General features: G+C 40.8%; 1 protein-coding gene across 2 annotated transcripts in view; it reads left to right on the top strand.

The window, feature by feature from the left end:
* Positions 1-26,711, top strand: part of LOC126175898 (ubiquitin thioesterase trabid) — a 112,441-nt gene that overhangs the window by 78,472 nt on the left and 7,258 nt on the right. For both annotated transcript variants that reach the window (XM_049922956.1, XM_049922955.1), the window contains exon 8: positions 20,967-21,115. In XM_049922956.1, coding sequence (XP_049778913.1) covers positions 20,967-21,115 — 149 coding nt within the window. The remainder of the gene's footprint in view (positions 1-20,966; positions 21,116-26,711) is intronic.

Here is a 26,711-nt window from a genome sequence, read left to right as displayed (position 1 = left end):
TTCTTTCTCGATCTGTGAATAATTTCTTTGCGCTGACGAGAGCAATTTGGACGCAAAGGCAATAGGGCGATCATGCGAGCCATCTTTGTGCGCAAGCACAGCACCGATCCCGAATTCCGATGCATCTACCATCAACAAAAGGGGTTTCTGGGGATCGAAGGGCGTAAGGCAAGTATTGGAAAGCAATGCCGATTTCAACTGGCGAAAGGCGCGTTCGCATTCCGTCGTCCAGACGAACGGAACACCTTTACAGCGTAAGCGATGAAGCGGAGCTGAAATGGAAGAGGCATGGGGGATATATCGATGGTAATAATTTATTTTACCCAGCACACTCTGTAGCTGCTTCAAATTCTGCGGCGAAGGCAAGTCTTGTATGGCACGAAGGTGCTCTGGACTGGGATGTATGCCTTGGGCATTGAGGACATGTCCCAGATATGGCAAATCACGAGCAAAAAACACATATTTGTCCTTCCGCAAGCGAAGACCATTGTGTCGCAAGACCTGAAATAATGTTCGGAGGTTGGCTAAATGTTCTTCTTCCGTCTTTCCGATCACAATATCGTCCAGATAGTTTGCAGCAGTAGGGACCGACGCACAAACAGTTCGTAAATATTGCTGAAACCATGCAGGGGCGGATACACACCCGAATGGCAGTCGTTTGAATCGGTACAAACCAAGATGCGTGTTAACCACCAATACGCGCTGGGATTCTTCGTCCACCGGCATTTGCAAGTACGCATCTGCTAGGTCCAACTTTGAAAAATATTTACCCGGGCACAGTTTGTCAAAAAGATCTTCCAGGCGGAGTAAAGGAAAAAGTTGCAGCCACAAGTTGTGGATTCACTGTTGCCTTGAAGTCCACGCAAAGTCTCAACTTTCCGGAAGGTTTTTGCAAAATTACTAAGGGTGAAGCCCAGAGAGAAGCCTGCACACGTTCAACGACACCTTGTGATTCCAAATCGTGTAATGTTCGTGTGACCTCATCATGCAATGCGTGGGGAACATTGCGCGCTCGGAAAAATTTCGGTTGCGCGTTTACTTTCAGTTCCAAATGTGCTTTATAGTTCTTAGCGCAACCAAGGCCCGGTGCAAAAATGTCGGCAAATTCTTCACATAGACGAGAAACACTGGCTGAAGGCACAGTCTGGTTCTCTGATAGGACCTGATTTACGATAGACAAGTTAAACAACTGAAATAAATCGAAACCAAACAAGTTCACTGCAGAAGAAGAACGAAGTACGTACATTGACACAAGTTTTGTTTGTCCCTTGTATGTTGCAAGAAGGCTGCACTGTCCTAACACAGGGATATGCTGTCCTGAATAACTACGTAACTTAACATTTGCGGCACGCAACGGAGGTTTGCCCAGCTGTATGTACGTGTCGTGATTGATTAGAGAAACTGCAGCTCCGCTATCGAGCTGGAATGGGATCACGTTGCCATTAATGTCCAAGTCTACAAAAAGTTTATTGTCCTGCTGACGACAAGAGCGACTGTCTTGTGCAACGTGAACTGTTTCTGGGACAGAAGCACTTGTGACTTAGCACACTATTTGTGGGACGAACACAGTCACTGTTAGAGAGATGAGCACTGGGCAGAGTGGAGTTAACTACATGAATGTCCATGGGCGAAGGTTTACGAGCCCGAGTATTCTTGGTTCGATTCCGGCGCGAAGCAAAGGGCCTGAAATGGTTGTGAGTGTCCGATCTGAGCTTTTTCTGGCAAACGCGTTGAACATGACCTTATTACAGAAAAAGCAAATAGCCTGGCGTGACGGGCAATTCTCACGCGAATGTCTAGTAGCACACCGCGGGCATGACTTTAGTACTGCATTTGCTTGCTTACGTGGCACACGTGGCTGCGCGGAAGGGCGCGAGGGCTGTTTACTGTTCCGTGCAGCTCGCCCGGTGGGCCGGTTAACATGACACACGGCTGGCGAAGTGTCAAATGATTCCTGAGCAAAGTCAAGTGTGTCTTGCCTATCCAATATGTCCGTCACTTGTTGAAGGGAGGGATTGACGAGTTTCAAAATCTGTTCCCGTATACGAACATCAGAAACGTTTTGTGCAATTGCATCATGCACCATAGTATCTGAATAAGGGAGTCCACATTCACGCTCAAAACCACAATCCCTAGTAAGGTCTTGCAAAGTTGCAACCCACTCCCTATTAGTTTGACCAGCCATACGTTTTGTACGAAAGAACGTATACCTTTTTGCAACTACATTGACTGATTCTTTGAAATAGGCATCTAAAGCAGACAAAATTTCTTCGTAGGACAGAGTTGCTACGTCGCGTCGGGGAAACAATTTCACTATTACACGGTACGTTTGCACACCGACGCACGCTAGGAGAAAAGGCTGCCGCTCGTTACCTTGAATTCTGTAGGTGGCGAGGTGAAATCCAAATTGGCGTGACCACTCCGTCCAGCTTTCCATTTCCGCATCGAACGGATGTAAAGGTGGTGCAACTGCGTGTTGTGGCTGCGGTAGCGGTGGAGCGGCGGCGGCCGCATCGTGTTGCATTGCACGTTGACCCTGGACGAGCTGTCCAAGGGCATCCAATAAGGCCTGCGTCTGCTGATTCTGCAAGCGATAAAATTCGGACAGGACATCTGGAGCTTGTGGCGAAGCCATGACACAAGTAAATCAGTCTATCAATACGAACACAAAATCCTCGGCGCCAATGTAGTGAATTGGCAGGAGCCAATTCACGGGGTTTGGAGGAAGCCGAAATGCACACGTTTAACTCACGCAGGGTGGCGTGAGGTCTGGAACAGGTCAGAGAAATAAGACTAGCAAAACAAGAGTAACTGGTAGAATACTTAACTTTAATCCACAATTGTAGAACATCAGTCTGACAGTACAGGCTTTATTAGATAACCATCAAAAGATAAATGGCGCCTTGCTAGGTTGTAGCAATTGACGTAGCTGAAGGCTATGCTAACTATCGTCTCGGCAAATGAGAGCGTATTTGTCAGGGTAGCATCGCTAGCAACGTCTGCTGTACAACTGGGGCGAGTGCTAGTACGTCTCTCTAGACCTGCTGTGTGGCGGCGCTCGGTCTGCCATCACTGACAGTGGCAACGCGCGGGTCCGTCGTATACTAGCGGACTGCGGCCGATTTAAGAGCTACCTCCTAGCAAGTGTGGTGTCTGGCGGTGACACCACAGTGGTCACAGTCTTGGACTATGAAGGGGGAGATCTGTGTTTGAATCACCCTCAGACTCCCCCCCCCCCCTTTCCCTCCCCCCCCATGCACACACAAAATTATGAGCTGTCCGTCCGGTCATTTACATGCCTGTTTATTGTGTTCAAATTTGTGTCTGTCATGGTATATGTCCATATGCAACAGCACGGTATAAGGAAGGGATCTCCAGACATCCATACCTCCAATTTGTTCCAAACAAGTCTCACACATTGTGACTCTTGCATTCCGCTCTGTAAGTTTTGACTCTTGAATTCCTCTCTTGTAACATCATTCACACCCATTTATTTGTTGTTTTCTCTTCTGTGAGTAGTTTACGTAGCATCTTGCCTGCTCTCACTATTCATCACATTTGCTTGCAACGGTAATATATTCTTATCACACAACTCATATTCTATAACCAGTATATAGTATGACAATTGCCTAGACTATAGAAGGAGAATAGACACGTCAGTAACCGGACGGATAGTTTAAGTGATCGGGGGGGGGGGGGGGGGGGGGGGAGTATGGCATGAGGGAGTTTCGAACACGGATCTTCCCCTTCACTGTCAGAGACTATGACCACTTGGCTATGATGCCAATGTCTGGCAACATCACTCGATGTTGCACATTTTAAGTTCGGACCATTCACAGTTTCTGTTTTGCTTCTTTTTTCACAGTTCAGCACGCTTTCTTCCTGTTTCCATGCTGCACCTGTGTTCAGTTTTTGACGGGCTATCCACTGGGCCATCTTACCACTAAATCTGAGGGGGGTGCGATGGGGAATTTCCCTTGTGAGACCAGTCATTTCAGGCACAGACTGCATGAGCCTTGCAATGTGTATTTTAATGGGGTTTAAGCTTATTGTCCTTGGATTAAAATGTGGCTGTAAGGCTTTGAAGACTAATTTGTTTGGATCTGTGGCCATGAGCATTGACAACCAAGGCTAAAGAATACAACCCCTTGCACTTCAATTCCTCCTTAACTATGCGTAAAGCACTTGCTTGTCCTTCTGTCTTTTTCAAAATGTTATTTGTTTCATCACCAAAAATTCTTTTGTGCATAGTGTTTGTAACATTTTTGAGCCATTTTAACTTTGAACAAATTGGCATATTTTGAAATGTCTAAGAAGCCACTGGCATGTTCTTTAATGAAACTTTTCTCCACTAGAGCATAAATCACTTCATCATCTGTCAGCAAATTGCCATACTTTCTATCTGCAGTAGACATCACCTGCATGTTATCACAGCAGAAGAATTCAATCACTCCTTCAAAATTTTCAACCATTTTGCCGATAGTTTAATCAACCAGTAGTTTATTTCTTAATACTAGATTGCATACCAACTTCCTTTGCTAACCTGCTTGCTGTATCTCTGAGGGCTCTATTATTCACCTGTGTCGAGCTCTCAATGACCTGTATACCCTCTCTTGTACTTGTCTGGACTGTACAAGAAAATCAGTCACAGGGCCAGCAGATGAAGCATCCTTCTGGCTCAGCTATGTTATCAACACTGGGCAACACTTCATACGAGTTGTTATGGTGAAAGGAGCCAACCGTGCTGCCAGTTCTTGCTATCACCCTCCACCAACACATATGCAAAAAATCCACCTCTGTATTCCACTCGCCCTCAAGTGAGAACAAACTTGTCATGTTGTGCATTGGAAGGTGCAGAGACATCGGGATTTTCAGAGGATTCCGATAGCACCAATGTTGCAGCTTTCACTACTTGCACCTCAATGTCATTGCAGCTCATAGCAGTAGCCTGGAGCCTGTCAACCATGTCCAACACAGCTTCTAGCTCTTTCTGGACAGTGGCCAGTCCTCTAGTGCCCACACACACAACAAGGGCAGTCCTTACTCATTTCTTACTGTATAAGACCATCAGATCAAATACAAATCAAAGCAGTTGGGACTAACTGAGAAAGAACAAACAGGCCATAATAAGAAATAAAATTAACTTACTACAGTGCTACGAAGTTAAGATGCACGCAAAATATAAAAAATGGATATTCTAACAAGGAACCCCATAAGTACAATATCACAAAAGGCAAATTATGTTTATGGCATTCAGTGCCACATATATTGTCTACCATACAACCACAGTATGGCAACAGGAACAGCACTGGAGGCATCCTGTGGTGAGAACAGCATGAGGCTACTGAGTGTAGTTGGACTGCTTAGTCGATGAGTAACTGTCAACAATGCTACAGTTCTAATGATGTCGATACAAAGCAGAGAAATGGCAACAATAAACAAGGTAAGCATTGTTTTACATCTATAACAGCAATTGCCAGAGTTGACATTTTGTCAGAAAGGAACCCAAGGGATTTTGCAGAGTGAGAAGGAAGTGACAGATGAAGTATTGGCACTTCTGCAAGATAAGTAGGTGGAATTCGTGTTATCGTATAAGCTCCACTGTTTGGAAAATTGACTTGGGGAGTATACATTATCCTTGTCGGACGGGGAGCCACAAATCCCATCTCCACTGAAATTTAGTAGAGGACAGACATTCAAGAAGCAGGTACTAAACATAAGTACATAGATGGAAGATCATCCACACCACAGTAAATAAATAAATAAATAAATAAATAAACAGATTTCGAGTAGATCCACAACAATATGACCATGTAGTACATCAGAAAAACTATGGATATTCAAGTGAGGACAAAGCATACTTGTTACAAAAACTGGTGTTTGCACATTTAAAGGATGCTTGATACAATTTACAGGACGTGCATGATAGTGACCTACATTATGCACATCAAATTGCATGTGACATGGATTACAGTGATTTCAAGGGAAGCAGTGGATGGTTGCATAACTTCAAACAGTGCTATAGAATTGGAAGACGTAAGATAACAAAATTTTGAACAAAACGTGAACTTGATGATGCACAGCAAACTGTGGAATTGGCCTGAAAATTTGTAGGGGAGATAAACAAACTTATCCTGTCATTATAAAGGAATTGTTTTCAACTCTGACTAGTCAGAATTCGAAGAGGAAATGCATATGAAAGGAACCCCAGAGAATAGAAAGTTGTCAAGATCAACTAACAACAAAGCCTTAATGCATCTGTATACAATTATTCTGACTGTTAATCTCGATGGTAAATTGGTTGAAAAGTTATTTATTGTGCTGCATGAAGTTGGAAGTGCTCTGTCCCCTATGATTATTTCTCATATGCAAGATTTCACAATGGCAGTAGGGAATATTTATGACACAGGAAGCAAAAGTAGGAAAATAGATGTAAGAGAACTAAAACCGTAGTATGAGCAGTGCTTTTGGCGAATAGCTGGTCAAAATAACTTGCTTTTGCTTCATTCCTGGTGTGCATATAAAAATCGTACTCCATTAGAGCAAATGATCCCTCCTGTAAACTGTGCAGTTGTGATTCATACCACCTAGAACCACTGGACAAATTCTGCGTCTGGATGTTTGTTTTTTTCCATGCCTGTAAAACATATTACTGCACCATCTGTAGCCACGCCATAAAGGATAGCCAATTTTATGATAAGCTCTGTGATGACATCGCTTTTCATATGTTCTTCTCACCCTGTTACACCAATTTGATTCTATATGCATTCTCTGGGAATCGATACCTAGCTGAACATCCTGCACGGTTTGTAACTTCCAAGGCATTCACCTTTGATTTTGATGGTGCAAACCTTTGTGACCACTGTGACATACCAGTTTTCATTTGGTGTTCATGGTGCAAGTTAATGATTTGTTTTGAACATTTCTTGAATGTCGACGATGTCCATTTTATGAAGTGTATTACCTACATCCCATTGAAGGTTGATCTCTGCATCTTCCTGGCACTAATTTTCTGTTATGCTCCTGATGCACATTATGATTCCCCCCCACCCCCCACCCCCCACCCCCCCACCCCTTCCCGAATATTTTTCGGTACTCCATTTCATGATGAAGAGGCAGCTAGTGAAGTATGTGCACCATTTCATGTTGAATAGGCAGCTAGTGAAGTATGTGCAGACAGTATTTGTGGTACCATCCACAACTCTTCTTTATGGAACCAACAGCTGCACATGTTCCTTGTGTATTGTACAGCTGTGAATAAAATTCCATTATTGCATCGGGAATGTCTTTGACAGTGTTCACCCTAAGAATGGCATAACCAATAAAAAGTAAATATTACAACAAATGATGTGAATTTTGTTTCCAAAAAAGTAATATATTGATTGAAACACTCGTACTTACTAAAAAGCACAGTGTTACAAAAAGTATAGAAGAGGAGAGAATATTGAAATAATTTATGTCTTTAAACATAATAATTTATTGCTCTTTTGCACTTAACTTTACATTTTGAGTCTCTTAGCAATGGGTAATGACACACAGAGGTGCAAAATCAGTATTCTCTTGACACTTTTTCTTAATGTACATGCTTAACAGTTGCAAAGAATTAACAAATGTATCTCAAGGCTTTCTTTTTATCGTTTGTGGTGGGTAAAGGTTTCTCTTGCATGGCAGGGAAATCTGATACGTCTGATGATAAATGTTTGTTTTCAGAAGGTCTTCCTGTCTTTACTGAACACTGGCTCATTAAATACACTCCTGGAAATGGAAAAAAGAACACATTGACACCGGTGTGTCAGACCCACCATACTTGCTCCGGACACTGCGAGAGGGCTGTACAAGCAATGATCACACGCACGGCACAGCGGACACACCAGGAACCGCGGTGTTGGCCGTCGAATGGCGCTAGCTGCGCAGCATTTGTGCACCGCCGCCGTCAGTGTCAGCCAGTTTGCCGTGGCATACGGAGCTCCATCGCAGTCTTTAACACTGGTAGCATGCCGCGACAGCGTGGACGTGAACCGTATGTGCAGTTGACGGACTTTGAGCGAGGGCGTATAGTGGGCATGCGGGAGGCCTGGTGGACGTACTGCCGAATTGCTCAACACGTGGGGCGTGAGGTCTCCACAGTACATCGATGTTGTCGCCAGTGGTCGGCGGAAGGTGCACGTGCCCGTCGACCTGGGACCGGACCGCAGCGACGCACGGATGCACGCCAAGACCGTAGGATCCTACGCAGTGCTGTAGGGGACCGTACCGCCACTTCCCAGCAAATTAGGGACACTGTTGCTCCTGGGGTATCAGCAAGGACCATTCGCAACCGTCTCCATGAAGCTGGGCTACGGTCTCGCACACCGTTAGGCCGTCTTCCGCTCACGCCCCAACATCGTGCAGCCCGCCTCCAGTGGTGTCGCGACAGGCGTGAATGGAGGGACGAATGGAGACGTGTCGTCTTCAGCGATGAGTCGCTTCTGCCTTGGTGCCAATGATGGTCGTATGCGTGTTTGGTGCCGTGCAGGTGAGCGCCACAATCAGGACTGCATACTACCGAGGCACACAGGGCCAACACCCGGCATCATGGTGTGGGGAGCGATCTCCTACACTGGCCGTACACCACTGGTGATCGTCGAGGGGACACTGAATAGTGCACGGTACATCCAAACCGTCATCGAACCCATCGTTCTACCATTCCTAGACCGGCAAGGGAACTTGCTGTTCCAACAGGACAATGCACGTCCGCATGTATCCCGTGCCACCCAACGTGCTCTAGAAGGTGTAAGTCAACTACCCTGGCCAGCAAGATCTCCGGATCTGTCCCCCGTTGAGCATGTTTGGGACTGGATGAAGCGTCGTCTCACGTGGTCTGCACGTCCAGCACGAACGCTGGTCCAACTGAGGCGCCAGGTGGAAATGGCATGGCAAGCCGTTCCACAGGACTACATCCAGCATCTCTACGATCGTCTCCATGGGAGAATAGCAGCCTGCATTGCTGCGAAAGGTGGATATACACTGTACTAGTGCCGACATTGTGCATGCTCTGTTGCCTGTGTCTATGTGCCTGTGGTTCTGTCAGTGTGATCATGTGATGTATCTGACCCCAGGAATGTGTCAATAAAGTTTCCCCTTCCTGGGACAATGAATTCACGGTGTTCTTATTTCAGTTTCCAGGAGTGTAGTATCTGTTGTGAAATCTGCATGGCCACTTCTCTCTTTCATTCTGCTGCTAAAATGCACTGAACAGACAAACATCTAACCTTATCGTAGTTTTTTGTACAATTCTCTCTTCAGAGTAATAGTATTGTATTAGTTGTTGGTACACTGTTGCAGAAAAAGGGCAATGCCAAATTCTCTTCTAAACGAAATAAACCTTTGTAGTCGTTTGAGAGGGGAATGTTCATAGCTATTCCCCATAAATGAGATGTAGTCAGGGTGATTATTTATCACTACTGGTGCTCAAATGAAAATAGAAATGTGTAAATACAGAATGGTACAAGATTAACCTGAAGAGTGTTGAAATGGGGAAAATCTAAAGACAATATAAATTTGAAGTGTTTAGGATTCACTGTTAACCTTGCTATACTGGCCAGCAACGTATCAGGAAATCCAATAAGTTAAATCACTGCAGAAAATATCACGGCAAATCTGCCTCTTAGTATCCTTAAGAGTTATTAAAAAAATAGAAATTGTTAACTGACCTACCATTTATGAACAAATCCACAATACAAAAATAAGAAATCAAAATAGTAAACTAAACCCTTTGGGGATAATCGTAACATATAACCTCGTTGAAAATCCTATGTAGCACAATATATTAATCAAACTGACCAAAGCACAATATGTCACTGAGAACAAACATAGGAAAAAAAGGCCTCATATCCAGGTGTACACCATTGTATAAAAGCAAAGCTTGCAATATTTAGTTTGATTTGAATTTACCTTGTGCTGTAAACATGGTATAGCCTCCACATTAAAATCGAGAAAGTAGCTTTGCAACCACAAATTAAATTTGCAAGCAAAACCATTTTCGAAACAATTGACACTGTAGACATAGACAGAATACTCAAGATACAACAAATAGTCAGGTATTGCATAAATAAAAAATCTCAAGAAAACTGATACTGGAGACTATCTTATAATGAAACGCTCTACAAGGAAATAGAACTGGTAATGGCACAATAAAGAAGAAACATATTTCATTTGCAATAATAATACGAAAATTATGGAACAATAAGATCAACATTATATGGATCGCAGAAATCGAAGAAGATGTGAAGAAACTCTCCAATCCAAGATCAACAGACATACATGGGGAAAGGTGATTTCAAACAAAGATAGAGATTCGAGAGAATGAAGTTCTGGGCCAGTGGGAAACTGAAAAACTCTTTTTATATACTTGACAAAAGTAGTCTAATAAGATCTGGGATTCATTCAGAAAAGAAAGTCATTTTATGTGAGGGAAAGCCATTATGAACCAAGCATTCTAATATCAAATGCATGTTTCATTATTATTGGGAAACTACTGGCATATCCAGGTGTACACCATTGTATACAAGCAAAGGTTGCAATATTTAGTTTCATTTGAATTTACCTTGTGCTGTAAACATGGTATTGCTTAGCCTGTAGTGCTTTATACTCACATTGAATCAGCATTTGTGCTGGCCTCTTGAGCCAAACAGTCTTTCACCCAACTCCCAGTATAGCTTTTAGGAAGCTCCGTATGTCACTGTTCACTTAATTCACCTGAAGTGTGCTACACAGCACTTTTTTGTACATTATTGTCTTTTTATTTAAGAAAGGAATAATAAACGTCATGATGTTGTCAAACCCTCATCATACTGCACGAGTGAGGTTTCAGAATCCCTTTCTTGATCTTTGTGTGTTAGATCTTTTTTGTTTGTTTTGTGTTAGAGTATTTGTTTTAAAGTACTCTCCACGTTCAAGAGAATGGGGTTCTCAAGAGGTCTGTACTATGTGTCACCCTTTGCTTCATACTGATCAATCTTCTCGGGGAGGCTATGAGATGATTCAACCATCTCTGAGTATTCGTATCGGAGGACACTTCCACAAACCCTCCTTTCCCACAGTGTGTATCCAGCCCATGTATTTGCTTGGATCTATACCAAAAACCAAAGGAAATAGTTGACCCCTCTGCCTTTCAGCATTTGTTTCACTTAGTTATTTTTTAATCATCTGTGTTGGTGGTGGAAAGGTTGATAATTGAATCAGCTATACCTTCACACATACCACAGTCAGAAACTATACTCTTTACCAAGTGGGTGCAATATTTGTAAGGGAGATTTCTTGGCTATCATTTAACCCCTCCTGTACATTAGTAGCTAAACATACAATAGCTTCTTGATATATGGCAATTTTATTGAGTAGTTTGTATTGCATAAATGAGTGCTACTTTCAGATCCTGGTTTCAACTGTGCACAACCTTTATTTTAACCTCCAAAGCACCAGGAGTACCATTGTGTTCCCTAAACCACAAGTCGTTTCGGGATTTTGGAAAATGAACTTCTGGACCATGTAGTTGAGCAGGCTACCAAGAGGGAAATTTTGCATAAAAGCCCACCTACAACCCACCATAAACACAGACCTTTCCATAGTGGGGTGGCTTGTGTGCCTCAGTGATACAGGTAGTCATCCTGTATGTACAAACATACACTATGTGATCAAAAGTATCCGGACACCCCAAAAACATGTTTTTCGTATTTGGTGCATTGTGCTGCCACCTACTGTCAGGTACTCAATATCAATGACCTCAGTAGTCATTAGACATCATGAGAGAGCAGAATGGAGCTCTCTGTGGAACTCACTGACTTCGAACGAGGTCAGGTGATTGGGTGTCACTTGCGTCATACGTCGTATGCGAGATTTCCACACTCCTAAACATCACTAGGTCCATTGTTTCCAGGGTGATAGTGAAGTGGAAACATGAAGGGACACATACAGCACAAAAGCATACAGGCTGACCTTGTCTGTTGACTGACAAAGACTGTTCACATTTGAGGAGGGTCATAATGTGTAATAGGCAGACCTATATCCAGACCATCACACAGTAATTCCAAACTGCATCAGGACCCACTGCAAGTACTATGAAAGTTAGGCGGGAGGTGAGAAAACTGGTATTTCATGGTCGAGCAGCTGCTCATAAGCCACACATCATGCCGGTAAATGCCAAATGATGCCTTGCTTGGTGTAAGGAGTGTAAACATTGGACGATTGCACTGTGGAAAAATGTTATGTGGAGTGACAAATCATGGTACACAATGTGGCGATCTGATGGCAGGATGTGGGTATGGCGAATGCCAGGTGAAAGTCTTCTGCCAGCATGTTTAGTGCCAACAGTAAAATTGGGAGGTGGCAGTGTTATGGAGTGGTCATGTTTTTCATGGAGGGGGCTTGCACACCTTGTTGTTTTCCATGGCACTATCACAGCACAGGCCTACATTGACGTTTTAAGCACCTTCTTGCTTCCCACTGTTGGAGAGCAATTCTGGGATGGCAGTTGCAAATTTCAATATGATCGACCACTTGTTCATAATGCACAGCCTATGGTGTAGTGGTTACATGACAATAACGTCCCTATAATGGACTGGCCTGCTCAGAGTCCTGACTTGAATCCTATGGAGCACTTTTGGGATGTTTTGGAATACCGACTTCATGCCAGGCCTCACCGATTGACATCGATACCTCTCCTCAGTGCAGCACTCTGTAAAGAATGGGCTGCCGCTGTTACCGTATTTACTCGAATCTAAGTCACACTCGAATCTAAGCTGCATCTGAAATTTGAGACTCGAAATTCAAGGGGAGGGAAAAGTTTATGGCCGCACCTCCAAATTGAATCAAAGTTGGTCTCTTGTAAAATGAGACACAATTTAGGTCGAATGAATGACGACACAGCTACAGTAGTTTGGTTCGAGTCGTAAGCTTAGCAGTTAAGCTTTACCAGGTAGCCATTGCTATGCTTCAGGCGCTCCGTCCGTATTTATACAGGTACGCTTCCTTTTTCATGTGCTTCGTCTCGTTTCAATTCATTGCTTATTTTTCTTTGATCTGATAAGTGCCATTCTCTTTCCTATAGGTGTTTACGTCGCTCTAAGCTGAAAATGCATTATTGTACTGTGTCATCCATTGTTTGTCACATTCTGATGATAAGTGTTTACAAGCATGGCTTGCTTTAGTGCGCGCTGCCGCTGCTACAATTAAAAAAAAAAAAAAAAAAAAAAGAGGAATCGTCTCATTAGTGAAACAATGGCAATAGACTGCTATTTGTTGTTACTTACACTGCTGCTTTCTTTGATAATGATCAACAAGAACTAAATAATAGACTGCGTATGATAGCAGATGTTCTGAATGAGAGTTTAGTGAAAATTTTTCTCAATTTGAAAATCTTTACAGGCGCCTCTTTAGTACATTACATTCTGCACAGAAATTAGTCATCTTAGATTTAAAAATCTAGTCAATTGCCGTGCTTCATTTCTGACTGTATCACTATTAGGCATAAGAATAATACGAATATAAACATGACATGATATGTATATTCTTCCGCGTTTGCTGTTGTCTCACTCTAGTTTCGTAATTTATTAGGCAGACAGGATTTCAATGAGATAACAGCAAAAACAAAACAATACATGGCAAAATGATTATATTCGTATTATTCTTACGGTGAAGAGAATACTTGATTCACAATTCATTACGGTTCCTGTTAACCATCTCTTCTCACCGGTAGGAAAAAATTCAGAACGTAGAGTTGGCCATTTTGATTGACAAACATCCCAAACAGTCTTGCCAGTGGATTTTCGTAGTACATTGAAATGCTGCTACATTCGAAGATGAACAATGCGAAATTTGTATTCACTTTGTTGGACAATGTATGAAAATGCAGTGGTTGAAACACAGCGTGGAGAAAAAAAGCTTGTCTTCCACCTCTTTTTTTTTTTTTTCCCCCCCCTGGCGCAGAGATTTTGGCGCCAGTATTTATCGTTGTGCCTGCAAAGCATGACTGTGTAGCGCTACATATATTCGACGGCAGAAGTTAGTTGTGGCGGCACCCACCAACATTTTTCACAACTTCCGCTTGCTTTGCACTTGATTCTAAGCCGCAGGCGGTTTATTGGATTACAAAAACTGGAAAAAATGTGCGGTTTAGATTCGAGTAAATACGATATTTTTCTTGAGGATCTGCAGCTGTGTTTTGTGACTAAATAATGATGGTTCTTCTCAAGTAAAATATTATGGACATAAAACAGTGCCCCGTTCAGATCCCTGGGTGGGGACTGCTCAGGAGGGTACCATCATCATCATCATCATCAGGAAAAACAAAACTGGTATCACCAGATCAGTGTGTGGAATAATGTTGACCCCTTAATCGATAAGGTAATCAGAGAATTTAAACAGGTAAATTGGTAAGTTAACATTAGATACAGTGAGAATTAGTGAAGTTCGGTGGCAGCATGACGACGACTTCTAGTCAGCTGTCTGCAAGGCTATAATTACATAAGCAAATAGGGGTAATGCAGGAGTAGATCTATTAATAAATAAGAAAATAGGAATGCAGGTAATCTACTATGAATGAACAATACAGTGAAAACTGTATTATAGCCGAGATAGACACAAAGCCAATGCTATCACAGTGGTACAAGCTTAAATGCAAGCTAGCTTTGCAGATGTTCAAGAGATTTAAATAATGTATATTGAGATAAAATAAATTATTTAAATAGTTAAGAAAGAAGAAAATTTATGATGGAGGACCAGAATTTGATTATAGAAAAGGGAAAATAGGAGGAGGATGTGGACTGGGGAAAAATAATCAAAGAGGAACATTCCTTGTAGAATTTTGTACAGAGCATAAGTTAATCATCGCTGATACTTTGTTTAAGAATCGTAAAAGGACGTTGTGTATGTGGAAGATACCTGGACCCCTACAAAGTTTCAGATTGATTTTATAATGGTAGGACAGGCATTTCGGAACCAGATTTTCAGGGTCAGATGTACAGACTAACCATAATTTATTTGTTATGCACTGTAAATTAAACATGAAAATATGCAAAAAAGGGAAGAATTAGGAAGTTAAGGAGATAGGATCTGCATAAGTTGAAAGAAGTAGAGGTCGTTGAAAGATTTAAACATGATTGACTGTAACAGGGGAAAGGAATACAATAGAATACAGATGTGTTATTTTAAGAGATGAAATACTGTAGGCGGCAGAAGACCAGACAGATAAAATAAGGTCTAGTAGAAATTCTTGGCTATCATAGGAGATAATGAATTTAAATGATGGCAGGATAAAAAACTGAAAGTGGAGGAACTTGTGAAAGGGAATACTGACATTAAAAATTAATGTTGGAAAGTGCTAAATGGCTAGAGAACAAAGGAAAGTCTGTAGAAGCTTCTACAAGTAGGATAAAAATAGATACTACCTGTAGGAAAATACAAAGAGAGATTTGGAGAAAAGAGGAGCAGCTGTATGGGAGCTCAGATGGAAAACCCGTTTTGCAACAAAGGAGAAAAAACTGAAAAGTGGAAGGAATATATAGAGTACTAGAAAATGAAAATGAACTTCGAAATCAATATTATAGAAAGGGAGTAAGTGAGGTGGGATATATGGCACTGCAAGAAGAATTTGACAGAACAGTGAAAGGCTTAAGTGGAAACAAAGCCCCTTGAATAGACAAAATTGTCAGAACTTTTGAAATCCTAGTAAGAGCTGTTACTAAGTGACTATCCTGGAACCCAGAACCTGGTACCAGTTGCAGCATGCCTATCTAATGGCTTCGAGTGGCAACTAAAATTTTATTCTCGATGTTTCACGTAATTTAAAATTCTATCCTAATCTACTCGTAAGGTATAATCTTACAATAAAAGTGTGATACAATAAGGCAAGAATTGCAGTGGTAAACTGTGTTTTTTGTCTTGACAGTGTAACTGACATGTACAGATCTTCATTCAGTATTTGAGAGTAAGAGCACTGACCAACTTCCAACAAACTTCACACATAATTTCAAATATATGTGAAATGGTTTCTTACTGAACACCCCCACAAAATGATGAATCGAAGAAAGCTTATCACTTGCTACCTTTTCACTTTTTGTACAATATGACTTCAGTATGAGACATGACGTTTCAATTTATTACATCTTTACTACTGACTCTATTCACAAAAGTTTGCAGACAGTATCCACATACACCACTAAATGTACCTGCAAAATTATGTTATTGTACAAGACACAGTTCAGGAAACACGATGCCATAGACATTGAGATGCATGTTAAAATCTCCTTTTGCTTAAAATGGAGCACAAATCAGCCAGGCTATATTCATCCAGAGTTTCATAGTGAGAGCACTTCACAATTTTCAACAAACTTTAAACACAATTTCAAATCTGTTGTAAACTTTTTCTCACTTACATGCTTAACATCAAACATTTAAAAACATTAACTCATTTGTAAAGTAACCAGATGTTTGAAGCTGTTTTATATATGAGAGTTTGATTCTTTAAAGAATCATCAGTTTGCTGATGGCAAAACTATTTCAACTGGTGTACATGACATATGACACGGGCGAAATACCCCCAGGCTTCAAGACGCAGACAAAATACCCTCAGGCTTCAAGAATAATGTAATGATTCAAATTCTTAAACAAGCAGATGCTGACAGATTTGAATATTAGTGAACTCTAAGTTTAACAAGTAATAGCTGCAGAATACTGACATCAATTATTTGCAAAAGAAAGAAAAAGCTGGTAGAAGCCAACCTTGGGGAAGATAATTTTGGATTACAGAGAAATTTAGAAGCATGTGAGGCAATACCAACCCTATGAAATATCTAAGGCTGTGTCCTGCGTAAGCATCAGAAGTGATCAACAGTGAGCAACATCTGGATACGCAACACTCCAACAACAAGGAGCGGCATCAGGTGAAAAACTCTGATGTCCTGCATGTGAGTGACAATCTCCCTCTACAAGGTGGCTACTTAGAGCCAACCAGTTGTTTCTATAAAATGGTGTCCCTAAACTGTAGAATACTGTAGCTCGAGATTAAAGCCACAAAATTAACTTTATTTAGGAAAATAAAGTGAAAAGGAATGCTGTGCATGAAACTTAAAAAGGAGGAATCTTCATGCAGAATTTTATAATTTATATCATCAACTGCAAAGATCACCAAACAGATTCTTTGAATACACATGAATGAGCAGAGGAGCAGTTGACTATCTCACCAATAAATTAAAGATGAATGTTTTTTCATCATCAATAACTTTTAATAGCTGATAAATGCGGAAGAATGGCTGTGTACCATACATGCAAAAGAATGAGTATGGCACCCGAGAGCTAGCTGTGTTGTAATGGTAGCATCCTTTGTTTGCAATTGCAGCTGAAGAAGGACTGAGTTCGGTCCCGGCTACTTCTTATATTTTAACTGACTCAGCTACAATTATACGTATACTGTTTACACTGCATCAAAAGTCTATTTTTAAGGTCTTGCCGAAGTACTTGATCTTTACACACTTATCCCAGTATACCACAATCATTAAATTCCTAATAAAATCCAAAGAACAACAATGAAATTGTTGTGAACTTAATTGAAGACATGAAGGCTAACCCTTAAAGTGTTCCATATTTTAGTGGGTACGGGAACTATCAAAACTGACATTGGTCTCACCCCTAAGTATCACTTAGGGGTGAAACCAATGTCAATTTTGATAGTTTCCGTACCCAGCAACAGATGACAACACTTATATCTAAGGTTTTACATTTGAAAGTTGCACTGTTTTTCCACGCATGTCTTCAGTTCATCAGCAGTCAGTGTTAAGGCCAAGTGTTTCAGTTAATCTGAATAGTGTGTATAAGTAAAGCATAAAAAATCTTTTGAAAAAAAGTCAAACATTTTGTGAAATGATTTGTCTAAAAGTATGAAACAAAAAATGTAGAGAAACATTTGATGCACCTCATTTTCTGTTCATGATTTCGAGCATCATTCAAAGGCACTGATGTATTTATTTCTTTTATACAAGTAATTTCACAAGTTTTATTCAGAAAGAACGATCTTACTGATACCTCGTTTGCCTTCCTACCTTCTTCTGTTCTTGAAAATCGTAACTTCGGTACTTGATGAGACTGAAACCGTTTTTACACTTCGTTTACATAGCTTACAGTTGCTTCTTGTGAAATATTTCAAATTTTCATTAACTCAGTAATTAAATTTTCCATAATTCCCCTGATTACTTTCAAGCAATTAAATATTTTCATCCAAAACTAGACCTCATGCTGGTCACTTTGATACCCCATTTGCCTCTCTCTCTCTCTCTCTCTCTCTCTCTCTCTCTCTCTCTCTTTGTTTGGCTCTGAAAATTGAGACAAAATCTCATTGTGTAATTTATAGTGAGTCTTGTTTTCACTCTGCCCACATGACAAAAACGTGTCAAGTGTTAATCGTGCAATAAAATAGTCCTTTCTGTGTGCTTTTATTTCCAAAAAATGTCATTTTGATATCTTGAACCGTTTGAGATAAACTGTTTTTACGACCACTTCATTCCCAATGCACAAGAAAGGGTTCGGACGTGCTGCGAGTGACTCTTCGACGGATATAACATACAGTATTTCAAGAATGAAAAGAGAGATCATTCCTTTCACAACTTTAAATACAATTTAGGTATATTGGTTACATTCCATACACAATAATGTATGGCCTAAAATGAACTATACAGAAAATCTACGCAATGTGATTTTACGTCTGCAGACTCCTAAAAATTTTGTACAGCCATGTACACAGTTTCATGCAGCACAGTAGCTATGACAAATAACAAAATTGAATTCAGACCTTTATCGAGCAAAGATATTAAGCTTTGAGATGCAGAAGAATCAAATTTTTTCACTGAATAGATTTCTTAGAACCAGATGAGTATTCCTTAGCTGCCAGTGCATCTGCTCCACTGCTTTGCTGAGAAGACTCGTAGTGGTCACTCTCCCTGTCACACATGCTCCAGCAACAAGATTCAAACACATTTGAATTCAAATGTCGTTAGTTGTAGCAGAGGACAGGTAGTGCTGTGGATGTCACCCATATAGGACACTGCCGTAACCATACCTGCGGTGGTATTTTGTTGTCTGAAGCGGTCAGCGTGGTGTCGGTCCTGTCACTTACATAAGACGCGGCCTTAGGAAATAGGTCGACTACATAAATAAATAAATCAGTAAAGGAAAACCTACATTTTTAGCATTTGTGGACTTGGAGAAAGCTTTTGACAGTATGGACTAGTTACACTCTTTGCAGTTCTGAAGGAAGGAGGAATAAAATAGAGGGAGCAGAAAGTTATTTACAACTTTTATAAAAACCAGATGGCAGTTACAGGAGTCAAAGTGCATGATAGGGAAGCAGTGGTTGAGAAGGGAGTGAGGCAGGGTTGTAGCCTGTTGGTGACATTATTCAATCTGTACATTCAGGAAAGATTAAAGGAAACCAAAGAAAAATTCAGATAAGGAATCAAATTTCAGGGAGAAGAAATAAAAACTTTAGATTTGGCATTTACATAGCAATACTGTCTGAGATGCAAAGGACTTGGAAGAACAGCTTAACAGAATGCACAATGTTTTGAAAGGTAGATATAAGATGCACATCAACGAAAGAATATAAGATGTACATCAACAAAAGTAAAACAAGGATAGTGAAATGTAGTCAAATTAAAACCTGAAGAGAATTTTTGAACATAAAAAATAAATTAAGATATTAGGAAGTCTTTCCTGAAGGCATTTGTCAGGAGTGTAGCCTTGTATGGGAGTGAAATGTGAATGAGGTTTTCAGACAATAACAGAATAGAAGCTTTTGAAATGCCGTTCTGCAGAAGAATACTTTTGATTAAATTGGTGGACTGCTTAACTAAAGAGGAGGTATTGAATAGAATTGGGGAGACAAGAAATGTGTGCCATAACTTGACTAAAAGAAGAGATCTGTTGATTTGTCAGTTTTAGTATTGGGGGGAAATGGAGGGGGGGGGGGGAGGAGTTAAAAATTGCAGAGGAGACAAAGAGGCAGGTACAGCTGGTCCAAATGAATGTGGGATGCAGTTTTTTGGAGATGAAGAGGCTTGCATAGGATAGTTTGGAGAGCTGTATCAAACCAGTCTTTCGAATGAAGACCACAACAGCAACATGAAAGAGAGAGAAATGGAAATTAAAGAAACAAGAAATTGGCTAAACAGTGCAGATAGCAACACTTATAGCCACTTGTGGTGGCTGTACACAATTTCTCGTATTACTGTGTGATGGCATGTTGTGTAATTGACATTTTATTTATTGAGTGTATACATCATGACAAAGCTGTTAGTGGATTAATCACATCGTAAGATAGCTATAAATTGCCAAAACTAGTAATGTGAACATTGTGGTTATTAGGCAATCTAGATTTAATAAATTATTGTATATACAAGACAGTATTCTAGATTTTGGAACTGTTAGGTCCTATGTTGGAGAGGAGCATAGGTTGTGGAAGGTTAAAATGGAAGTACATGTCACTCAGACCCCAGTATGGTGCCGGGGGGACTAACTTGTAATGAGGTGAGGATGAAGATAGACAAATATGAAGGAGGTGGTGTCACTGCATCTTTGTCCAGCCTTGCCCTGTCATCCTGTGGCCTGAATACCCTGGCCTTTTGCTCAATCCTACGCAACCTCCCCCCCCCCCCCCCCCAAAAGAAGGAACTAATAATCCTGAAAGCTAGGATTCTTTTGTGATGTTGTAATAATTTTTGATGATCTCTTCCTCTTATTCTCGTGGCAGTTTTAAACTTAGATTTGTTACCAACTTCTGAACAGCAGCTGAAATGTGCACATTTTTAGGCTTGTCTTTATATGAAATAATTTTTTTGTTTGTTGTCTCTAATTCTGTAATATTTATTTTAAGCATACACAGTCTAAACTTTGTAATGTATTTCTTTCTGAAACAATTCTTATGTTCCCTTTATACGTAACAGGTCGGTCATGAAGATGCAATTTTGCGACAGTGGATGGATGTCTGCCATACAGAAGGAGGAATTATGGTGGCACAGCAGCATCTCCATAAACGGCCACTTTTAGTAGCTCAAATGTTAGAAGAATGGCTGAACCATTATCGAAGATTAGTGTAAGTAGCATGGATCATTGTAACTGTAATACTTCCATGTTATAGGACAAGTTTAGGTGTAACTTCAGTGAATTGAACAAGCTGCACCCTGCCCTCCCCCCTCCTCCCACTGCACAGGCAGACACACATGGAAATGTAATAAAGGTAAGGTCATAATGTATTTACAAGTGATTTGTCATGTGTCTTTGACTTCACAACAGATGCATTTAAAAATGAGGATACACGAGAATGGTCTGATAAGTCTGGTAAAAAGTAAGAAAAGATTTTTGTTTCATAAACAACTCACCTTACTCCATGACATACAAGGTATGACAATGAAGCAATGAGACTGATTTACTTTGCAACATGTGGCAACCCTGCAGGCTTGCGTAGGCACAATATCTTTGACCTTGGTCTATAAGCTGCTTCTAGTCAAAGTGGCACATCGATGCAACTGATCAGTCGTGAGTTGTGATGTAATGAGTTGACACATGTTTGTGTCTCTCATCACGGAAATGGAACTGCATAATATTGCGCAACAGTATGCCATTTCATTTTGCATTAACTTGGGTGAAAAAGCAACGACAACTTACGATAAGCTTAAGAAGGCTTTTGGAGAAAAGGTTATGTCAAGGGCTCAAGTTTTTCGTTGGCATAAAATGTTTAGTGAAGGCAGAACGAATGTTGAAGAAGAAGACCGCAGTTGACATCAACCTCACGGATGGATGTCAACTTGACCAGGGTGCGTGATCTCGTACGATCTGATCAAAGATTATCCGTGAAAATGATTGCAAAAGAACTGAACATCAATCTAGAAATGGTTCGTCTAATAATAATGGAAGATCTTGGTATGAGAAAGATTTGTGCAAAAATGGTCCCCAAAAATCTCATGGCACAACAGGGAGAAACACGGAAAAATGTGGCAGCTGATCTGTTAGAGTAAACGGAAATCAATCCAGAATTGTTGAGCCATGTTATCACCGGTGATGAAAATTGGTTTTTCAGTACAATCCAGAGACAAAACGCCAAAGTTAGCAATGGTGCTCAGAGGTATCACCCAGACCAAAAAAAGCTCGCATTTCAAAGTCAAAAGTGAAATACATGCTTGTGTGCTGCTTTGATTCCAAGGGAATTATTCATAAAGAGTGGGTGCCTCCTGGACAAACAGTTAACCAGTATTACTACAAAGAAATTTTAGAAAGACTTCGTAAAAGAGTTCTTCGTGTCCGTGGCAACATTGCTGATAATTGGATTTTGCATCACGATAAGGCGCCATCCCAAACTGCTCTGCCAGTACAGCAATTTTTGGAACCTCATATCAAATTTCAGTACTACCACAGCCACCTTATTCACCAGATATTGCTCCATGCAACTTTTTTCTATTTCCAAGAGTCAGAACGGTGATCAATGGACACCATTTTCTAAAAACACAAGATGTCCAAAAAGCTGTGACGAGGGTCTTGGAGGATATTACAGAAGATGAGTTCCAGAAATGTTACCATCAATGGCAGAAGTGCTGGAAAAAGTGTGTGCAATCAGAAGGGAACCACTTTGAAGGAGACAACACTAAACTTGACTAAAACAGTAAGCAACATTTTCTTTTTCTCTCTCTCTCTCTTTTTTTTCTTTTTTTTTTTTTTTTTTTTTTTTTTTTTTTTTTTTCCATATCAGTCTCATTACTTTGTTGTCACACCTCGTAGTACCCTTTGAGGGATATACATTTGGCCCAATGATCCTCCAGCTTTTTCATCCCATCGGAAAAATAGGTTCTCTCAGGCTCTGCAAAATAGTCATTGCCTGCAACTATCACTTCCTCATTTGATGAAAATTTCTTCCCAGCAAGCCAACTTTACAAGTTAGGGGACAGCAAGGAGTCATTCGGAGCAAAGTTTGTTGAATAGGGTGGACGACAATCCAATTCAAAGCCCAATTCACGCACTTATGCATAATGCTGGAGGAGGAGCACTTTCCTGCACCTTGGTCTATTTGCAGCCAATGCAAGTTTCAAATGATCCAACAGTGAAGCATAATAGGGTCCCAGTTATGGTCCTGCCATTTTCCAAGTAATCTATGATGATTATTCCATCGGAACCCCAAAAAAGTGGCAGTCACCTTACCAGCTGACAAAATGGTCTTTGCCTTCTTTGGTGTGGTTTCGTTAGCATTCGTCCATTTTTTTGACTGCCATTTTGACTCTGGTGGTAATGATGGATCCAGGTTTCATCAAGTCGCTGATCGGTGCAAAAAGTTTGGCTGATTGTGGTTAAACAACGCTATACATTGCGCTGAAATGCTGTGCTGGATCCACTTTTGGTCAACTGTGAGCAGTAGCAGCACCCACTTCGCACACAGATTTTTCATAACTGATTGTCCTTGCAGGATATTATGAACTCACTCTGTTAAGATGCCTGCAGTTTCAGCAATCTCATGAATTTTTATTTGGCAGTTGTGCAATATCATATAATGGATACTCAAAATGGTTTCCTTTGTGGTGACATCAGTTAGACAATCAGAGCAGGTTTCATCTTTGGTATTGTCTGACCATATTTAAATTCATTACTCCAGGAGAAAATGGTCTACAGTAATGGTGCAGAATCAGCATGAACTTGATCCAGTTCTGTTTTGATTTATGCACCAATCCAACCTTTTAAATGAAGATGTATAATAACAGCACAAAACTCAGTTTTCTCCATTGTAAGTTGCAGTAGACACACTGACCAATTCAGACAGCTGCCAACAATAAAATGTGTGCTGTACATTGTTTAAATTCTTTGTATGATCCTTGGAATAATCAAAATTACCAAGCAACAAAAATGTTCCATTCTTTCATGGAAATTTACCAGACTTATCAAAACAACCACGTATACATGGTGACACAAAAGAACTTTACATTTTTGAAAATTCATACAAATAAAACAGTACAGTTTACTCGATTTGAACTGTGCCCTGTCAAAATTTTATCTCTGGAAGTTGTTTTCTTTTTTTTAAACAAGTTTACAGTTTCATGATATGTGCTCCATGAATCACTCTGCAAACATAGAGATGATGATCATACTCTTCACAAAGCTTTTACATCATCTTGATGGTGATGTACCCTACCTCAACTGCAATTCACAACCGTAGCTGTGGTGAGAGCGGAACAAACAATTTGTCTTTCATATACACCAGTAAAAAATAACAAGGTAGCCAGCATACCTGAATGGCCAAATCATCCAGGCAGATGTATGTTTTGGTGTTCCTGGACAGCCAAGTGGAAATGAGGAGGTGCACCATCTTGTTGCAAGATGCAGTAGTTATGTCATCTTGAAATTGAAACAGGAGCTACAAAGAAAACATTTCACAGTAGCAAATGCCTGTGACAGTTTTCTCCTTAAAAAGAAGGGGCCATAAATGTTCTGCCTCGACACTGTGCAGAACACTTTGAACTTTGGCAAATCTTGTTCATGTTCAGAGGAGAAATGGGTGTTTTCTGTCCCCTCAAAACAGACATTGTGCCTATTGCCTTTACCATTAGTGTGAAATGTTGCTTTGTCATTAAAAAATAACTTCTTTGATGTGACTTCCTCATTGTACATCAAACAATGGAAAATCCAGGATGGAATGTAACAATACCAGAGAAGGAAAGTTGCTACTCACCATATAGCGGAGATGCTGAGTTGCGACAGGCACAACAGGGTTACCTGTGAAACCAGTCATGTGATTTACAAGCTAAGCTGCAACCACTGTGCTGCATTCTATGAAGGCATGACAACCAACGTAACCATGTCCGCATAAATGGCCACCGAGAAACTGTGGCCAAAAAACAAGTGGACAACCCTGTTACTGAACACGCTGCCAAACATGATATCCCTCATCTCAATGATTGCTTCATATCCTGTGCCATATGGATTCTTCCGACCAACACCAGCTTTTCTGAATTGCGCAGGTGGGAACTTTCCCTGCAATACATCGTACGTTCCCATAACCGTCCTGGCCTCAACCTTTGTTAGTCACTGTCCTCACCCATCCAGCCCCCTCCCTGTCCCCATTCCAGCACTACACAGCTGTCATTTCACCACCACACACAGTCTTTTAATTTCTTTTTATTTCTCTCCTTTCCACTACATCCCCCCTCTGCATCTTCTTTCATGCCCTCCGTCTAAACTGCAACACTTCACTGTCCCCCACTCCCACCATACTATCCCTCCCCCTCCCTGCCCCAGCCGCCTCCTTACCCCCACTCAGTCACCACTCCCATCATGAACTGGTGCTGCTGCTCGCAGTGTGGTTTCAGTTCTCTGAGACAGACTTGTGTGTGTGTGTGTGTGTGTGTGTGTGTGTGTGTGTGTGTGTGTGTGTGTGGGTGCGCGCGCGCGCGCGCGCGCGCGCGGGTGGGCGGGCGCGCGCGGGTGGGCGGGCGCGCGCTGCTGACAAAGGCCTTTATGGCCAAAAGCTACAATTGTGTTAATCTTCCTCATTGTATATCCTTGCCAATATCTCTGTGCAGGAGTTGTAATTTCCTGAAGTGAGTGCCTGGACCAACTACAGTTTGTACAGTTTCATGCACAAGCATTTATGCTGGATTGTAGAAAGGGTTGTTTGTGGGATCTGAAGTGTGAGACCTCATTGCCATGTTGATTTCAGCAGGTTTCTCTGGAATCTTGCCTAAATGTGATCAACATTTTGCTCAGTTGTCGGAGGCCAACCGTGACCTTTTCATTTGCAAATGCAACTCTTTCTTCAGACTATTTGTACCAGGCATTAATGGAGACTGCTTTGCGATAACCGAAGGTCACGTCAGCTCTTCTCTTGTGGGGTAGTTTTTCTACACTAGCACTCTCTGGTGGTGGGAGCCTGCAACAAAAGAATTATAGAATCATGGTCATATGTCTTTTTATGTAAAAAAATGGGAGGGGGGGAAGAACCTTCCAAAGACACTCTATAAACAGGGTAAGGTTTGAAGCGAATAAGCTATACTGTTTCATTTGTACAAAACTATTGAAAGTGTAAAGATCTTTTGTTTTCACCTTGTATACTGCTATTTAGCAGAAACATATCTTCTTTTCTCTTTTAGACAAGAATGTTCTTAATGTCTAATTTAATGTTGTTAAAGTACTCCCTGCACTTCTGAAACATAACATATTGTGTAATTACAAGGAGATGGCTAATTAGTTCTTACCATCAGGGGTCAAAATACTTTAACTGCCATTAGACAAATTTAAAAGTAGGAAAAGAGTTGAATTTTCCATTTGATATAAAATAATGTTCAGCACACAAGAGCTGGCAGCTGGTTGCAGTAAGCTAATTTTGTCCATTATAATTTTTTAGTTGTCCACAAGTCAGACAAGGATTCAGATGAATTTAAAATACATTCAACAATTGTTCACATTTTTTAGGTAAAAGGTGAAGCTCTTTCCATTATTATTCTAATATGAACATTATTATATGGTCTTCGATTTAAAACTAGCACCAGGTGTCTGTTAGTGTATGGTTAGGGTGCACTGGATAGGTTAATTATTTATTCAGCGATGTATGTTACTGAAATATGTGTTGAAAGAAAGTGGAATACTCATGAAATTTAGTGTCAATTGTCATGTGTTTTATGTGATCAGTTTGTAGAAGAACCCTGTTTGAATGA

The sequence above is a fragment of the Schistocerca cancellata genome, chromosome 3 (assembly GCF_023864275.1).
Source record: "Schistocerca cancellata isolate TAMUIC-IGC-003103 chromosome 3, iqSchCanc2.1, whole genome shotgun sequence".
NCBI classification, from domain to species: domain Eukaryota; kingdom Metazoa; phylum Arthropoda; class Insecta; order Orthoptera; family Acrididae; genus Schistocerca; species Schistocerca cancellata.
The sequence above is the reverse complement of the archived record's forward strand: the minus strand, read 5'-3'. Positions and strand labels throughout refer to the sequence as shown.